The sequence below is a fragment of the Zootermopsis nevadensis genome, unplaced genomic scaffold (genome assembly GCF_977971745.1).
Source record: "Zootermopsis nevadensis isolate Lab colony 2312 unplaced genomic scaffold, Znev_1.0 Znev_ptg000020l, whole genome shotgun sequence".
NCBI classification, from domain to species: Eukaryota; Metazoa; Arthropoda; class Insecta; order Blattodea; family Termopsidae; genus Zootermopsis; species Zootermopsis nevadensis.
In genome coordinates, this window is record NW_028259152.1 from 6,013,249 (window position 1) to 6,027,399 (window position 14,151).

Below are 14,151 nucleotides of genomic sequence, written 5' to 3' on the forward strand. Positions count from 1 at the left end.
TAGCCGATCCAAATGATACGTACAACAAATAGTACACCAGAAGGAATAAAAATGTATTGTTATTTGTAACTCACAATTGTTTGTTCTTCCATTTTATTGCATTAAAAAACTATTTATGATTGAAATACCAACATTCTTCTTCACAACTCTAAAAAGCTTTTTTAAAAACATTTTTATTTTACGCGAAATATTATATACGGCACTATGAAAATTAAAATGGGTGAAATCCAATTCGCAAAGAAAATTGCATTTCTTTGCCATCTTTTGTGGCAAACACTAATCGCTTTAAAGACAAAGTTCTACGGCTCCAAAATACATCATAGTATGAAAACGAAAATGCAAATTTGATGAACTCTACTTCATCCCTTCGTAGCCCCCAGACATTCTGACGTCGCTTGAACTTCGCCAAGCACGATGTCCGACAAGACGCACAGAATCTGAATTATCACTGCGCAGAGCACGAAATATGACGATCTGTTACGCGTTTAACATTACAAAATACAGTGAGCGATTCATGTGTTACAAGAACAACATTTGGAGGAAACGTAATGGTAATAATGGCTGCTTTCAGCCAGCACAATCAGCCGAATAAAGCATGCATAATGCTGCAAGGACAGGCCCATTCCCAATTAACTATGTCGTTTTACCCCTTTTCAGCCCCTACACACGTTTCGCTGGTACCTGTCATTTAACTCGTGAGGGTAGCAAATGCAAACCAATTCCTGCATGTCCACGTTTTCACATACTTGTGCACGGCATTGTTTACAGACAACATAAAATATTCAGAAGCGAAAATGGAACAGAGTAAATTCAAAATGAATGCGACTGTCTTCTGGGATGTTGTGCTATGCAATCTCGCAGTATTTGACAGACGTTTCAAAGGTTCAGGGCCATCGCACTGATGATGGAGACAATTAGAACCTCTGAAATATCGATCAAATTCAAATTCTTCCATGACAAGCTGCGGGAGCAATCCGTTCAGTACTGACTGCATTAAGGATGTCCGGAGTTCGATTTACAATATGGGCAGGAATTTGTCTTTTCGCCATCAAATCCAGACTGGGTCCGGAGAATATCCAGCATCCTACCCGATGCGCACCAAGGGACTGTTTACTCAGGAGTAAGCTACCCCTGACTTCCACCTAGTACCGAGGTTAAGAATTCAAGTCTTCATGGCAAGGTCTATAATTAAGGTCGAAGCCAGTTATTAGCTGCGTAAAATGCATTTAATCTTATTAAAATCATAGGAATGCACGTGTACATCTGGTATTAAAATGCAATTCGTCAGAAAAGTAGTAGTGAAATAAGGAGTTTACTATTAACAGATACCTGAAAGCAATTGTTTGAATTTAACACGTTCCTGCAACAAAACGACAGACTTTGTGAAGTGTCATTTCTGTTCTTCCCCACTTCCAGGAATTATAAAATAATCATCAAATTTCTACGCCAGGGACTATCGCTACGTTTTATCCGCACAGAAATACACTATTCACCACGGCCTAAATACACCCTAGTTTGACTCATCCTCAACCAATCTATTTCACGTCTCATAACAGTAACGGCAGAATCCATTTCCCTAAGATTCGATTTAGTGTCATCCCCTCATCTACAGTGTGACCTAAGGTCGTACCGACTGGCTGGTTCTTCGGATTCATATTTTGGGGATCCCGGGTACGAATAAACGTCCGGGGACAGGCAAACTTAAGGCGTTTGTTAAAAAAAGGTAAGGATGTAGCCCACTCTGTAATTTAACACACGGTTCGAATTTCCGACTTCAATAAATTCAGATATAAATTACACAGTTTTAAACAATTACTAAGTTTATAATTAAACCTACATATTAAACTAAACTTGCAAAGATAACCCCGTTACATAATTTTTCTTACCTCTCTGATACTTGATTATGTAGTGCAGCATTCCGGTGTGTTGTTTCACCTTCACTTTTACACACACACGCTAATCAACTATTTTATAAGTGTTCGTTTTCGTGTCGTTAGTGCGACGGCTACGGTTATACAACGAACCTGATAAAGGCCATACACGGCCGAAACATCTAGTTCAATAAAAGGGCCAAAACTGAAAATATTGGAACAGCGAGTGTGTGTAAGTGTAGCTAACAACTAACACTAACAGTCCCTGGTACTTCTCTACATTGCAACCTCACTGCACTAAAGTTCTGTATATGCAAATTCCTATTAAAATCAGTTAACTGCGAAACTTAAATATGCAACGAATTTTTACATGTCTACCAAACCGAAACTTCCACGAGATGAAATATTCTACGAGTGTTGTTGAACTTCTGGAATTGCTTTAAAATACCACCAATGCTGATGTTATTAACAAACCCCTTGAAACTTTCAGCATTTTCAAAACGGTTCGTGAACCACAGACTGGAGAAGTTTGATACAGAATACACTCGACAGTAGGAAGTCTTCTCCGCTCATGCTCTTGCAAGTTCAGGAGGCCGATATAATCTGCTTACATCGGCCCTTTACTTTGCAACTGTTCACTAATAAAAACAGCTTGGATTTTAAAGAGAATGAGATAAAACTCCCAAGCAACGTGGACATGCGACATGCAGAGCTGGACTTACCCGAGGCCTGGCAAGTGAGGTTAGAAGTGCCATTGAGTCGAAAACCAATAGGACACTGGAAAACTGCCACTTGACCCAGTCGAGTGCCTTCCACGCGTGACGTCAGGTAAGGGTCATTGATTTCCATGGGCTCGCAGTGGACCGCTGAGGGAAAAAGTTGACATCAGGTGAAACATAATATTCACAAGGTGGGCACCGTAGCAAATAAACGCTCGCCTGCTTCTGACATACAATGGAAACATGATTATCCGAGAGACTTGAGGTTCTCAAGGCGGTGAATATGGCGACACCGTGTAGACTCATAAGTAAATACCAACGTTTCGGAGAAACATACTGTCTCCATCTTCAGAGCTATAGCCCTGACATCACCACCCAGAACAAAAACCTGACCGGGATTTTAGAGTATGTCCCCAACCCATCCACGAAAATGTCAGAATAGTGTCTTAAAATTAGCTACCAATTAACCAATCACAAATCATCCTATCATACGGCAAAACGTAACGTAAGTAATTTCTGCAGTGGCAAATTCCAGTACAAACGCCATCCTAATAAAGTAAATTGTCATTAACATTAAGACTTTGAAAATAGACTTGAAGTGATGATGGTTGTGTTCTTAGTTGTAATGCCGTATAATTCGGTAGAAATTTGCCAACGTTTCACAAACACATGCTGTCCCTGTCATCAGGACGGCTTGGCCCAGGAGCATGGTGAACAACTATTTCGTATGCTTTCATACTTTTGGCATGAGAAAAGAAACAAGAACAACTACTTTAATAAAAGAACACAGATTAATTTTATGCAATATTTAACTGATCGGCCTATATAGAATGTGAGGTCCTCATAGCTGTAACGCCGTGTGGACTTACAAGTAGATACCATTTTTAAAAAAAAGTTTAAAGAACACTGGTCTAGGGCATTATTTAAAGTCTACACAAACTTCAAAACAGAAAGATGCAAGCAAACACAAGATATAGAACGACCACAGATTAAAGTACCATGCATAGATTAAGGATTATAACGAGCGGAGCGATATCCTGATAATGGAGGCAGCAAACACCTCCGAAACATCAATAAACTTCTACCAGACTACTCGCAGCAACAACCCAGAAGACAGCCATCTTTGAACAATTTTTTGGTAACAAAAACTACCTCAGTGATAAACCAGAAACACAAAGAGATTGAACTCCAAACCATTTGACGAAGAATTGGTTAAACTAATCAAGTGCTGGCAGTCACTGCACAGAAACATCAATCGTCTAATTTAACTTCCAGCCTCTCAGTCGCCTCCTTTGCATTGGACCTGACCTTCCCATATTACCAGATGCATGATGGTCAAACAGGAAGAAACGCTGTTTTACGAGTTGTAGCCTATGTTCCTGATTGCAGCTTTAAGGCAAGGGGAAGGACGCAAGCAGAAGAAATGTTGGGTGGTTGTAGGGTCTATAAAAAGGAAGCAGAACACGATGCTGAAATTGTATTGCCCGCTGGCGGAAAATTAGAAGATACGACCGGCTGTGTGAAATTAAGACGCGATGCGTCTGTGCTGCCACACTTTCTGAAGCGAAAACTCTGAAAAGCCGACAAATATCATAAAGGATTCTGAATATGCTTTCAAAAGTCATTTCTTTTTATCTTTACATTTTAGCACCTGCAGTACTAAAAGTCAGCACGCATCAGGAAAGAGCAAGGAAATGCAATATTGAAATATGAAGGAAGACATCTCGAGCCGAAGTTACTAAGCTAAGTGACCTAATAAGTAATATCGTAACATCTATATCTAAGTGGGGTGAAAACCTAATTACTTGCAACTTTCGTGATAGTTTCTTTTTATAAAACAATATATCATAACACTATAAGCACATACAAATACGTTACTGATTTTCTGAAGGTTAGACGTAGTGTTAATTTGTTAAACAGCCACAGACTTATACCAGATCCCATTTAACACGTCGGCTGCCTACTCGAAGGTTTAACCCACCTTCAAAAGTTTCAGACCCCACCCCACAAAGTTGAATGTGACTACGAGACCGTCGTGCTAAAACCTAGTATAAGCTGAGCTCGATACTGAAGTCTTTATTTGATTTTGATTATACACACGGAACACAGGGACAGAGTTTTTATAGACACATTGTGCCAAATGCAGGTCAATTACCGGGAGGAAAGCCAACAAGACGGGGTCATTACGGCAAAGCAGGATACATTTGAAATGCCTCGGGAATGTTTACAGCCTTCAAGTGTAAATGTCAGTTGCACTATCAAGTAGTTAATTAGATCCGCGCACAAACCAAAATTTCATTTTCTATCTTACAGTTTTGAAGGAAGGGGAACTAATTAATGAGTAGACGAGACATTCAACTTCAATAGCAACGTTATAAACGCGGAAATTCCAATTTCAATCAAAAACCCTGGGACGTCTGTAAAGGGACAATGTTCCTTCGCGCTGGTTGCAAATATCGGTGTGAAGTTTTAATAATAAATGTAGCCGTTGTATTTTACAATACATTCAGACTCTCCATTCACACAAAGATTTGACGTATTCAGGCAACTTCATTATAATCCTATATCGTAACTTGCATTCGTACTGCCAGTCTACAGTAGACCTACAGCGAATTAGTCGGTGTAGAATTATAACTGATATTTTCAAAAGATAAGAAAACATCGTATTTTCTTAAGATCGCACAATTCACGTACCAAAATATATTTTAGCACAGGCCACGTTTCATATTCTATAAAGCAAATAAACGTATGTGCTTTTGTATTCTCATGCCCGTCTCCTCTACAACATTTCATTCAACTGACTTAATTTTAATTTAATTTGTAAGATCAACATTCAATTAGACAAACTTATGGCAACTTAACCTTTGTACTTTCTTAATTTCCTATATTAATATTACGTACATGACATTTTAAAAATGGGAGTATTGCTACCGCTACTAAAAGAAGTTACTAAGTCTGTACAACATTTGTTGACGTTGTTGCTGTAGAATGTAAAGAAATGAATGGGAAGTCCAAATCTGCATTTACCTTGAAGACAGTAACTAATGAATAAAGATCGTAATAAAATCCACAAATTACAAGTAAATAATTTTTATATTAAATGATGGAAACACTGCGATGGTGCACATCTTTAAAAGTATCATTTTTATACTGAAAATTGACAATACAATAGTGAAAATAACGCCAAAGGGCCACTAAATTGTGTAGTTTTTACAGATTTTGTTGGTCTCACATTATACGAGAATAAGGTATCTAAATAAATGTATACATGTTAAGTTCTGTCCAGAACTTATTATTATATATCGAATTTTCTTTCAGAACTATATGTGTACGGAAATTAACAGTTATTGTATATTGAACATAACGGTAGCTACGAATATCAGTGGAGGTGAGACAGGAAGAGCTACCATAAAAATAATCTCAAAACATTTTCCAACATCACGAACGTACGGAACAAATAATGTAATACGCTTTGCATTATTCGAATATCTTACCTAACAGAAGATCAGAAATATTCATTACGTATAAAATAATTAGAGCGAGTATTAAAACTGGGGCCTGAGCACTAATTTAAAAAAGATAAATCCATTGAAGTCAGGAAAATAGTCCAGATTCAGATATTGGAATAGCATTTATTAAAAAAGTTTATGACTGAACATAGAGCCAACAACAACTAGTTTACGGACATGCAATATATATAAAAATTAGGAGCTGCATGGGATCCCATGAGACGAAAAACGTAAAAATCAACGGAGAATAATATAATACACAACACAGAAGAAACCAGTTCCCTGCTATGTGGAGTTGATGTAAGGCCACGGACTGAAAACCTAGGAAGTAAAGAAGACTTCTTACTTCGTCTGTGATCAGGAAGACAGACAATTGATGCACGAGATGGTATTGTAGAATTTGAGGAACGGTTTAGGAAGAGCGTTTTATAATGAACACGGCTGTAAAAACGAAGAAACGAATGCCTCGGAAACGCTTCTCTCAGATCGATAGCGTAAGTTTGAAGTTTGAAGGGGGCGGAAATTGCAAGAATAAGCAACTCAGGAATAATTATGCAAAGAATAATAATGCTCTCACAGCTTTCTGACATTCCTGCTATCAACTTCCTAAAGTCAATGTATGTACAAAACTGTAGTAGTTCATTAAGAGAGATTAAAATTGATGAGGCTAGAAAAAGATGTTTGACAGTGACTGAAAGAATGCTGGAACTTTCTATATAAACTCCCGACATCTACTCCTCGTTCTTGGGAGGTATGGGTCCACTATGACCGCTCCGAAACTATACAAACTGTTCCTTCGATCGCACACAAATCTCCTCACACTTCCACGTCTCCTTCGCTCTGTATTTCTGATAGCCTGTCGCCTCGAACATAAAGAACGTGATTTCTCCATTTCTCCTCATGTCCTTTGATATCATCTGTCAATATATTAACGTCCAAACAATTTCCTACATTTTCGCATCGCTCTGTATCTTTGAAAGGTAATCAATTCACTCAATCATAAATCTTATTTGTGCTGTCCCAATCACTCGAGAGTCCAAAACTAATTCACGTTAACTTCTTTTTGAGAACATCCATGTTCCGGTGCAAAATTAACTACTGAAATTATGAATAGACATTTAGCAGTGTCCCTTGGATGGAGTATCGACCCAAAAAAAGGTCTTTTATGTACACAGGGAAACAAAACGTAAAAAAACAATTATTATTATATTTTGTGACAGTATGATTCAGATATTTGTTGGTTCCTTTAGTGTGCAATTTAGATACACGAAATTATTGACTTCATATTGTTTCTTTAGAAGTAACTGAATTCAAGACGGGCGGCTGGGTTTCAACTTCCGGCAGATGCAAGTACTTTCTGCTCACCGACGCCTCCAGACTCAATCTGGGGCCTATCGACCCATTACAACGATTGGGTATAATATCGATTGGCCCTTTCCCAAAGCTTCCGTCCAAAGCCAAAGTTAAGCAAGCATCGAAGTCTCTCATCACCGAAACGTCTTCCAGGCGCGGTGCTTAATTATTGGGACAATTGTGTATTTTATCTTTATTTTTACTTCAACGCCATGACAGGATTCCAGTCTGATATTCACATCATTTTTACGTTTAATAATACCGTAAGTCCCTTGGCTGAACTGCCATTTCACTCCCTATAATACAGTTCGCGAAAGGCTTGTAAATATGGTGCAAAAATAATTTGCAGTGTGCTCAGTTTGCTGGAACATGAGGATTATTCTAGCAGGAAGAATAGCCACGCCTAAGTTATACGTTGGTAACACTGGGGGTTTGAAATGACCTTCCATACAGAGATTACCTTCAACGTAGGCTTACACTTTATTCACAACTTAGCACATGTTAATTTACTAAACACAAGCTAAGCGGCCGACAAAACCATTGTGTTAGTGAAAAACTGCCACCGATGTTTAGGGACCTGTCCAAAATCGTATTAACATTAATGAGGGCAAAATAAAGCTGACAATTCATTAATAATCTTAATTAATGTCCTTATGGAATAAGGCTTGCCCAGCCCATGGTGGCGTAACAAATAACACAGAAAATGACAAAGACAAAGCAATTTAGAGAACCGAGTAATGCAGAGTCTAAAAGCGTGCTGGCTTATATAGTTCCGTTAGATTTCCATGATATCATTGTAGGCAAAATACAATTAACTATCTCACACGGAGTCATAAGTGACAGCAAATAATAACCATTCCTCGTGACGCCTGTTATATTACTAATTTCCCTGTTTCGGTCTTCATTCACTGTCAGTTGGTAACTACTATCACTAACCATGGTGTTTCTAAGGACGGATCTTGCAAAGATCAAGAGTACATGGTCTAAAGAATACAACAGAATAGTTTCGTGTACAGGAAAAAAAACCGCTGGCCTTGTAATCCTGGGGTCTCGGGTTCGATTCCCGGCGGTGCCCGAATTTATAACTTGTGTTGGGCAAGGCCGTGGTCTAGGCAACACGGAGTTTTCCTCCGGGGGCTTCCCCGGTTTCTCCGTGGCATCCCAACAATTACTCCATTCACACACACAGAAAAAGGCAATGGCAAACCACTTCTGGATCATCTGCCAAGAACGTATATGAACAGGTCCCAGTCCGAGAAAAGGATGGAAGGATCCTGTTCATATGGACCTGTCGTCAGACAGAACACTAAATAATAATAACAACAGGATCCAACAGAATAATTTGGTCTATAGGATCCAACGTGTTAGCCTGGTCCACACGATCCTTCAGAATTGGTCCCTCCCTCCTGAATCCTGAAGACAAAGGAAGATCCAGTCTCCAAAAGTTGTAATTACTAATAGCACTAATCCAATTATGATGGATTCAGTCAAAAACAAAGAAGTTAATAATAATTCCACTGTGGAATGTAATTAAACTGTCTACCTAAAGAATTTCTCTTACTCAGGGAAATTCAACTGTGGATGTTGGTTGTTATGTGAATACAGTCACAAAGAAATACTTGAAATGACATCACAGCTGTGCTCAGTTTAGAGCATCCACTGCAATGCAAGCAGGCTTCACGTGACTTCATTCGCTTTAATTATCCTACCAGTACGGGGCAACATAAGACCTACGTAACTTCCTAAGTACCTACAAACCGAAGTACGAACTTAGCAAAGTGCCTACTTTTATATCCGTATATATATATATAGCAAACAGGTAAGCCTCTGCCCTTACCTTAGGCCTTGATTTACTACACACATAAACAGACACAAACAGTCTCCTATTTACTTTGCTCCGATCTGAGTTGTTTCGCTAGCACGTCGTTAAATTACAAGGGGGTATTTAGATTAAGGTCATTCTGAGCTGAGAATTGGGTAATTTCACAGGGAAGAGAATGGACGGTTTCTGATAAATAATTAGCGTTTACCCCAGAAGTCATATGCTTTTGATACGGTAAATATTTAACGAAGTATAAGAGCAATGCTGGAAATTAAATAACGTAATAACGTGATTTCTGTGGTGTGGTCAACACTAAAACAATAAATTTGTGTCTGTAATAAATTAACATAAAAGCCAATTGTGTATGCATAACTGTGCATGCATCGAGGATAACACAAACCACTGGTGTTATTATTGTTTACCTGTGGAGTAAACGGAACAATTGTGACATTTACTCAGACCTGTGAAAACCAGGACACACTGCCTATTGAAATAATAAACCAAAATCTTTCCAAGGCTTTTTCAATCCTTACATGTAAATAATACACCACATATTTGCAAAATTTACAGTGCATTACAGTTTTCATCTGATTTGCCTTACCCTCTGCTGCTCCGGCGTTCATGCAAACATTATGACGAACTGTGTAACACAGTATATCGATTAAAATTATTGATATCGTTGACACCTACTGTTTGAACAAAAAGTGAAAAATTACGTCATAATTAGGGTGGATAAGAAACCACAAGCAACACTGACTTTCCAGAATTTTAAATGCTTTTGGGATCAGAATATGAGTTTGCTCCCTCTTTATTACAGTTTGGGTGTGTGCGTGCGTGTTTGAGTGCAAAGATCCAATTCCCTTCATACTCATCAAAATAACGTAACACCGGTCATTAATAGCGTAACGTAACGTAAATGCTACACAGCTTGCCTGCAATAGATGGTCTGGCTAACCTCAACATTAGTAATGAGCCTTGGCGATGGAGGAACAGCAGAACCCGGACAATAAACTGAGGCACATGTGGCAATAAAACGAAGACAAACCGGATGAAATAGGAAGGAACAGCGAGAAGATTAAAACAGAGCTGGGAAGGTAATGAAAGAAACCAGACAGGGGAAAGACAAGGAAACTTTAATACGGGATAGAAGAGCGTGAATACTCTTCTGAGGAGAAGATAATAAAATTCAACATACTAAAGAAATTAATTTTGAAAACCACAGTGCGTAGACTGCACAAATAAAATTCTGAGGATAATAATGTCAGAAATTAAACACGGGTCCTTTTTCACTGCTAATAATTCATTGCGTTCTTTAACTTGTAGAACTTCTTACCCAATTTAATACACGAATATCCATGCCGCTCCCCGCGACTTGTTCTGTACGATGAGGCACTTTTGAGCATTACACAAAATTTTATTTGAGCTTCGCATAATGTGGGGTTTATATCTGTCCGGCAAGAACTAAAACGAAATTTTCAAAATTTTTACTAATCTTTATAAAACTTAATTCTGTAGTTTCCAGGATAAAATCTGCAGAATGACAAGCAGACACAACCTCCCTATTGGGCGAGATTAAAACGCAAATAACAGTGAAGGAAACCAACATAGCAGTAGATTATTCCTTTTGTGCGTTTTAACGATTTAAAAAGTCTCTAATTATGACCTTTACGCGAATCCCAAATTACTGATAAAATCCCCTTACACCCATGGAATTCCAAATGGGATTCGGAAATGAAGCATTAGCCTGCAAATCATTCCTGTGGCGTCGTCACTGGCCTGCTCCGAACAGCCATAAGCTATGTATTAGTCACATAATGGCGTCGGACGAACTGGACTCAGACCGCATTTGGCCAGGATAATGAACAAGCACATGTTTCGGCTACAGCCTTATCAAATATGGAAAATACCTGCTGGAGACCTGTAGCAAGAGACGGCTATCACCTCAGACAAAGGCACAGCAATCGATAGCTTACACACAACTCAAAATCATGAATACTGAGTGTTTAGTTGCTGTCATGATGATTAAGGAAGCAAGGATATCTGAAACGTCGGCAAAAATTTGTCGGGCTATATGTCACATCTCAGAAGACAGCCATATTCATATTCGTCGACGTGAGATCCTTAAATCTCACGAAAGCTTTGTCCGTAACGGCTCTGCTAGATGACCAATCTGCTTTCGTACTGCATGTAACTAAATTCATATATAGTATAATCCTTCTTAAGAAGAATCCTTCCCTAAAATTTTCATTTTAAAATGTGGTATGCATTTATCTCTCAATGCGTGCTACATGTTCCGCCCATATCATCCGGTGAAGAGTACAAATTATTAAGCTTCTCAATATGTATTTTTTTCATTCTTCTATTATTTCCCATCTATTAGCTCTACACATTCTTCTCAGCAATCTGACATCAAACACTCTCAGGATGAGGCTTGTTTCACATAGCTACAATTACAAATAAAATAATGATTTTATATATTAGTAATCAGATTAACAGACACGAAACAAGATGGTGAAAGAGAACCACTCGTCTCAACGAACTTCAAGATTTAGGCACAATTTTCAAGAAAGTGATACTAAAATCGAAGTGTACTATGTTTCAATAAATTGGAGTCTAATAAGGAAAGGAGGAATAAAGATTAGTTCAATTAAATGCACAAGATGATGTAAGGAATTCTGGATATTATATTTATCAATATTTCTAATGGTGCACTCTACTGATACAAACAAAGACTTCGGGTACTAAACTATTAAAATCTATGTGCCAAAATCTTAAGATTAAATTACGTTTATTTAAATTGTTATAAACAAACGAGACTGAGGTGTTAGCATGATGTCTTGCACGTTCTAGCGGTTCACTGTTTTACCACAAGCAACGGTTTGGAAGCCGAGTCATGGCTTTGTAACAACCACGTTCCGTGTTGCAATGTCAAGGCTGGACAGACTAGACGACTTACCCGTGACGTGGACAGTAATGCTGTTGGTGAGTCCTCGCGGCGTGGCACACGTGAAGACGCCGGAATCCTGTGGCTTCGTGTAGTAGACAGACAATCTGTACTTCCATTCTCGCTCCTCAGCTGCTATCGCCCACCCTACACAAAGAACGCACACGTTCTGGCATGTTTTCAGGAGACATCTCGTTATAAGATTTAAGGTTCTTAAAACGGTGAAGATGATGATGTAGGTCTTCTGGGTTATGAAGCCGAACAGACTTGTTGATGAAAATACATTTCAAAGGAATATACTGCTCCACTTTCACCCCTGAAGATGGAGGCAGTATGTGCCTTTGAAACGTTGCATCTGCCGAAATGTTTACATGACGCCAAAACCCAGAAGATCATCGTCGTCATCATCACCAAATCTCACAAGAGATCACAGAATGTAGTTTATATTCTTCACACTGAAAGCATCAAAGAGCCTCGTTCGACTTTAAGAAACTCATGAAGAGGAATCATTAGAAGAGAATTGCCTTTCAGCTAGTCAAGAAGTTCGCCGCCATTTAATGGCACTTGAAGATTATTTGCCGTTCATAAAATCTTATTGGGCTGAAAAAGACCGAGATAACTTTATGAATTCTAGTTGATGTGAAAGCTTTATATCACACGTTATTTATCGCATTTTTAACAGCCTGACACTGAAAGGTATGTGGATTCAGTCCACATCATCATATCCAATTATTTTTAGATTCATTTTATATTATTCTCTCGTCTATGATTAGATTTTCCTAGTGTTCTCTTTCATTTTCATTTATTTACTGCCTTACCCATGCTACATTTCCAGCCTATCTTACATTATTAAACTGTAACCATCCTAATAATACTTGGTAAAGAGTACTACAAGAAGAAGATTCTCATTACGTTTTCTCTAGTCTCCTGCTACTTGCTTATCTTAGGTTGAAATATTTTCATTACCCTGCCTTCAAACATCCTCCTCGATCTGTTTTGCTTTCAAAGTGAGAGACCAAGTTTCACGTAAAAATGAAACAAGTAAAATAGTGATTATAACTGAGCACAATTGTTGGCATCACAGCACGAGCCGTTGTCCCACCTTTATATAGTTTAATAACGATTAGAATTAACTTACACAGCCTAATGCACTACAGTGGATTGAAACTGCCGTATTTAATTACAAGCGCTGGAGAAGTGGCATCAAAGTGTTCTTACGTTCCGATTATGTTCGATTTTTAAACAACAAACATTAGGAGATATGTTTCCCTCGAGAAAGGAGGCGCATCTAACAAACATCAACTGAACCAGTTTCTCACGACTGAATCTGCAACTGCAATTTAATCAGCAAAATCACGAAGCCACAATTCGACAGCGCGAATAATAGTTTGCCTTCCAAAAATCAGTTTCTCACGCGACAAATACCAAACATTCCATACATACCACTCGGTCAAAAACTCCATTAAGGGAAACGTGACTGACATATCTACACTTCACACTTAAAAGCAATGATTAATTCACACACACAAATGTTTAGTCAAACATATGGTATGCGTGCCACTGGCGGTACACAAGCCACTGTTGAGTGGTACGCGAACTAAGTAAGAAAATCCAAAAATAATATTAACACAAATAAGTTTTCCCTGAACAAATTTTGTTAGTGGTACATTTAATGTGTTAAATTACAACTAGTGGTACGCCAGCGGAAAACCTGATATAGGATATTGTAATCTTTAGAATTTGAGACAACAAACAGGGAGACAACATATTTCCTATTTTCCGAATTCAGTCCACTCTCAATTAAGTATGTTACATATAACACACATATACACTTATGTTTTGCCTGCATAAAATGGCCGATATAGCCTATTCTGAAACGCAATAAACATCTGCTCGTTGCAAGGTTTGTCTGACACAAGCCGTCGACGATTCA

General features: G+C 38.4%; 1 protein-coding gene across 7 annotated transcripts in view; it reads right to left on the reverse strand.

Moving 5' to 3' along the window:
- Window positions 1-14,151, reverse strand: part of hig (locomotion-related protein hikaru genki) — a 147,973-nt gene that overhangs the window by 30,321 nt on the left and 103,501 nt on the right. For 6 of the 7 annotated variants that reach the window (XR_015536002.1, XM_022059580.2, XM_022059576.2 and 3 more), the window contains 2 exons: window positions 12,231-12,365; window positions 2,594-2,737 (listed from right to left, as the gene is read on the reverse strand). Coding sequence is in view for 6 of the 7 variants with exons in the window: in XM_022059580.2 (XP_021915272.1) it covers window positions 2,594-2,737; window positions 12,231-12,365 (279 nt within the window). In the remaining variant the exon portion in view is untranslated. The remainder of the gene's footprint in view (window positions 1-2,593; window positions 2,738-12,230; window positions 12,366-14,151) is intronic. The other variant, XM_022059582.2, reaches the window with a different exon arrangement.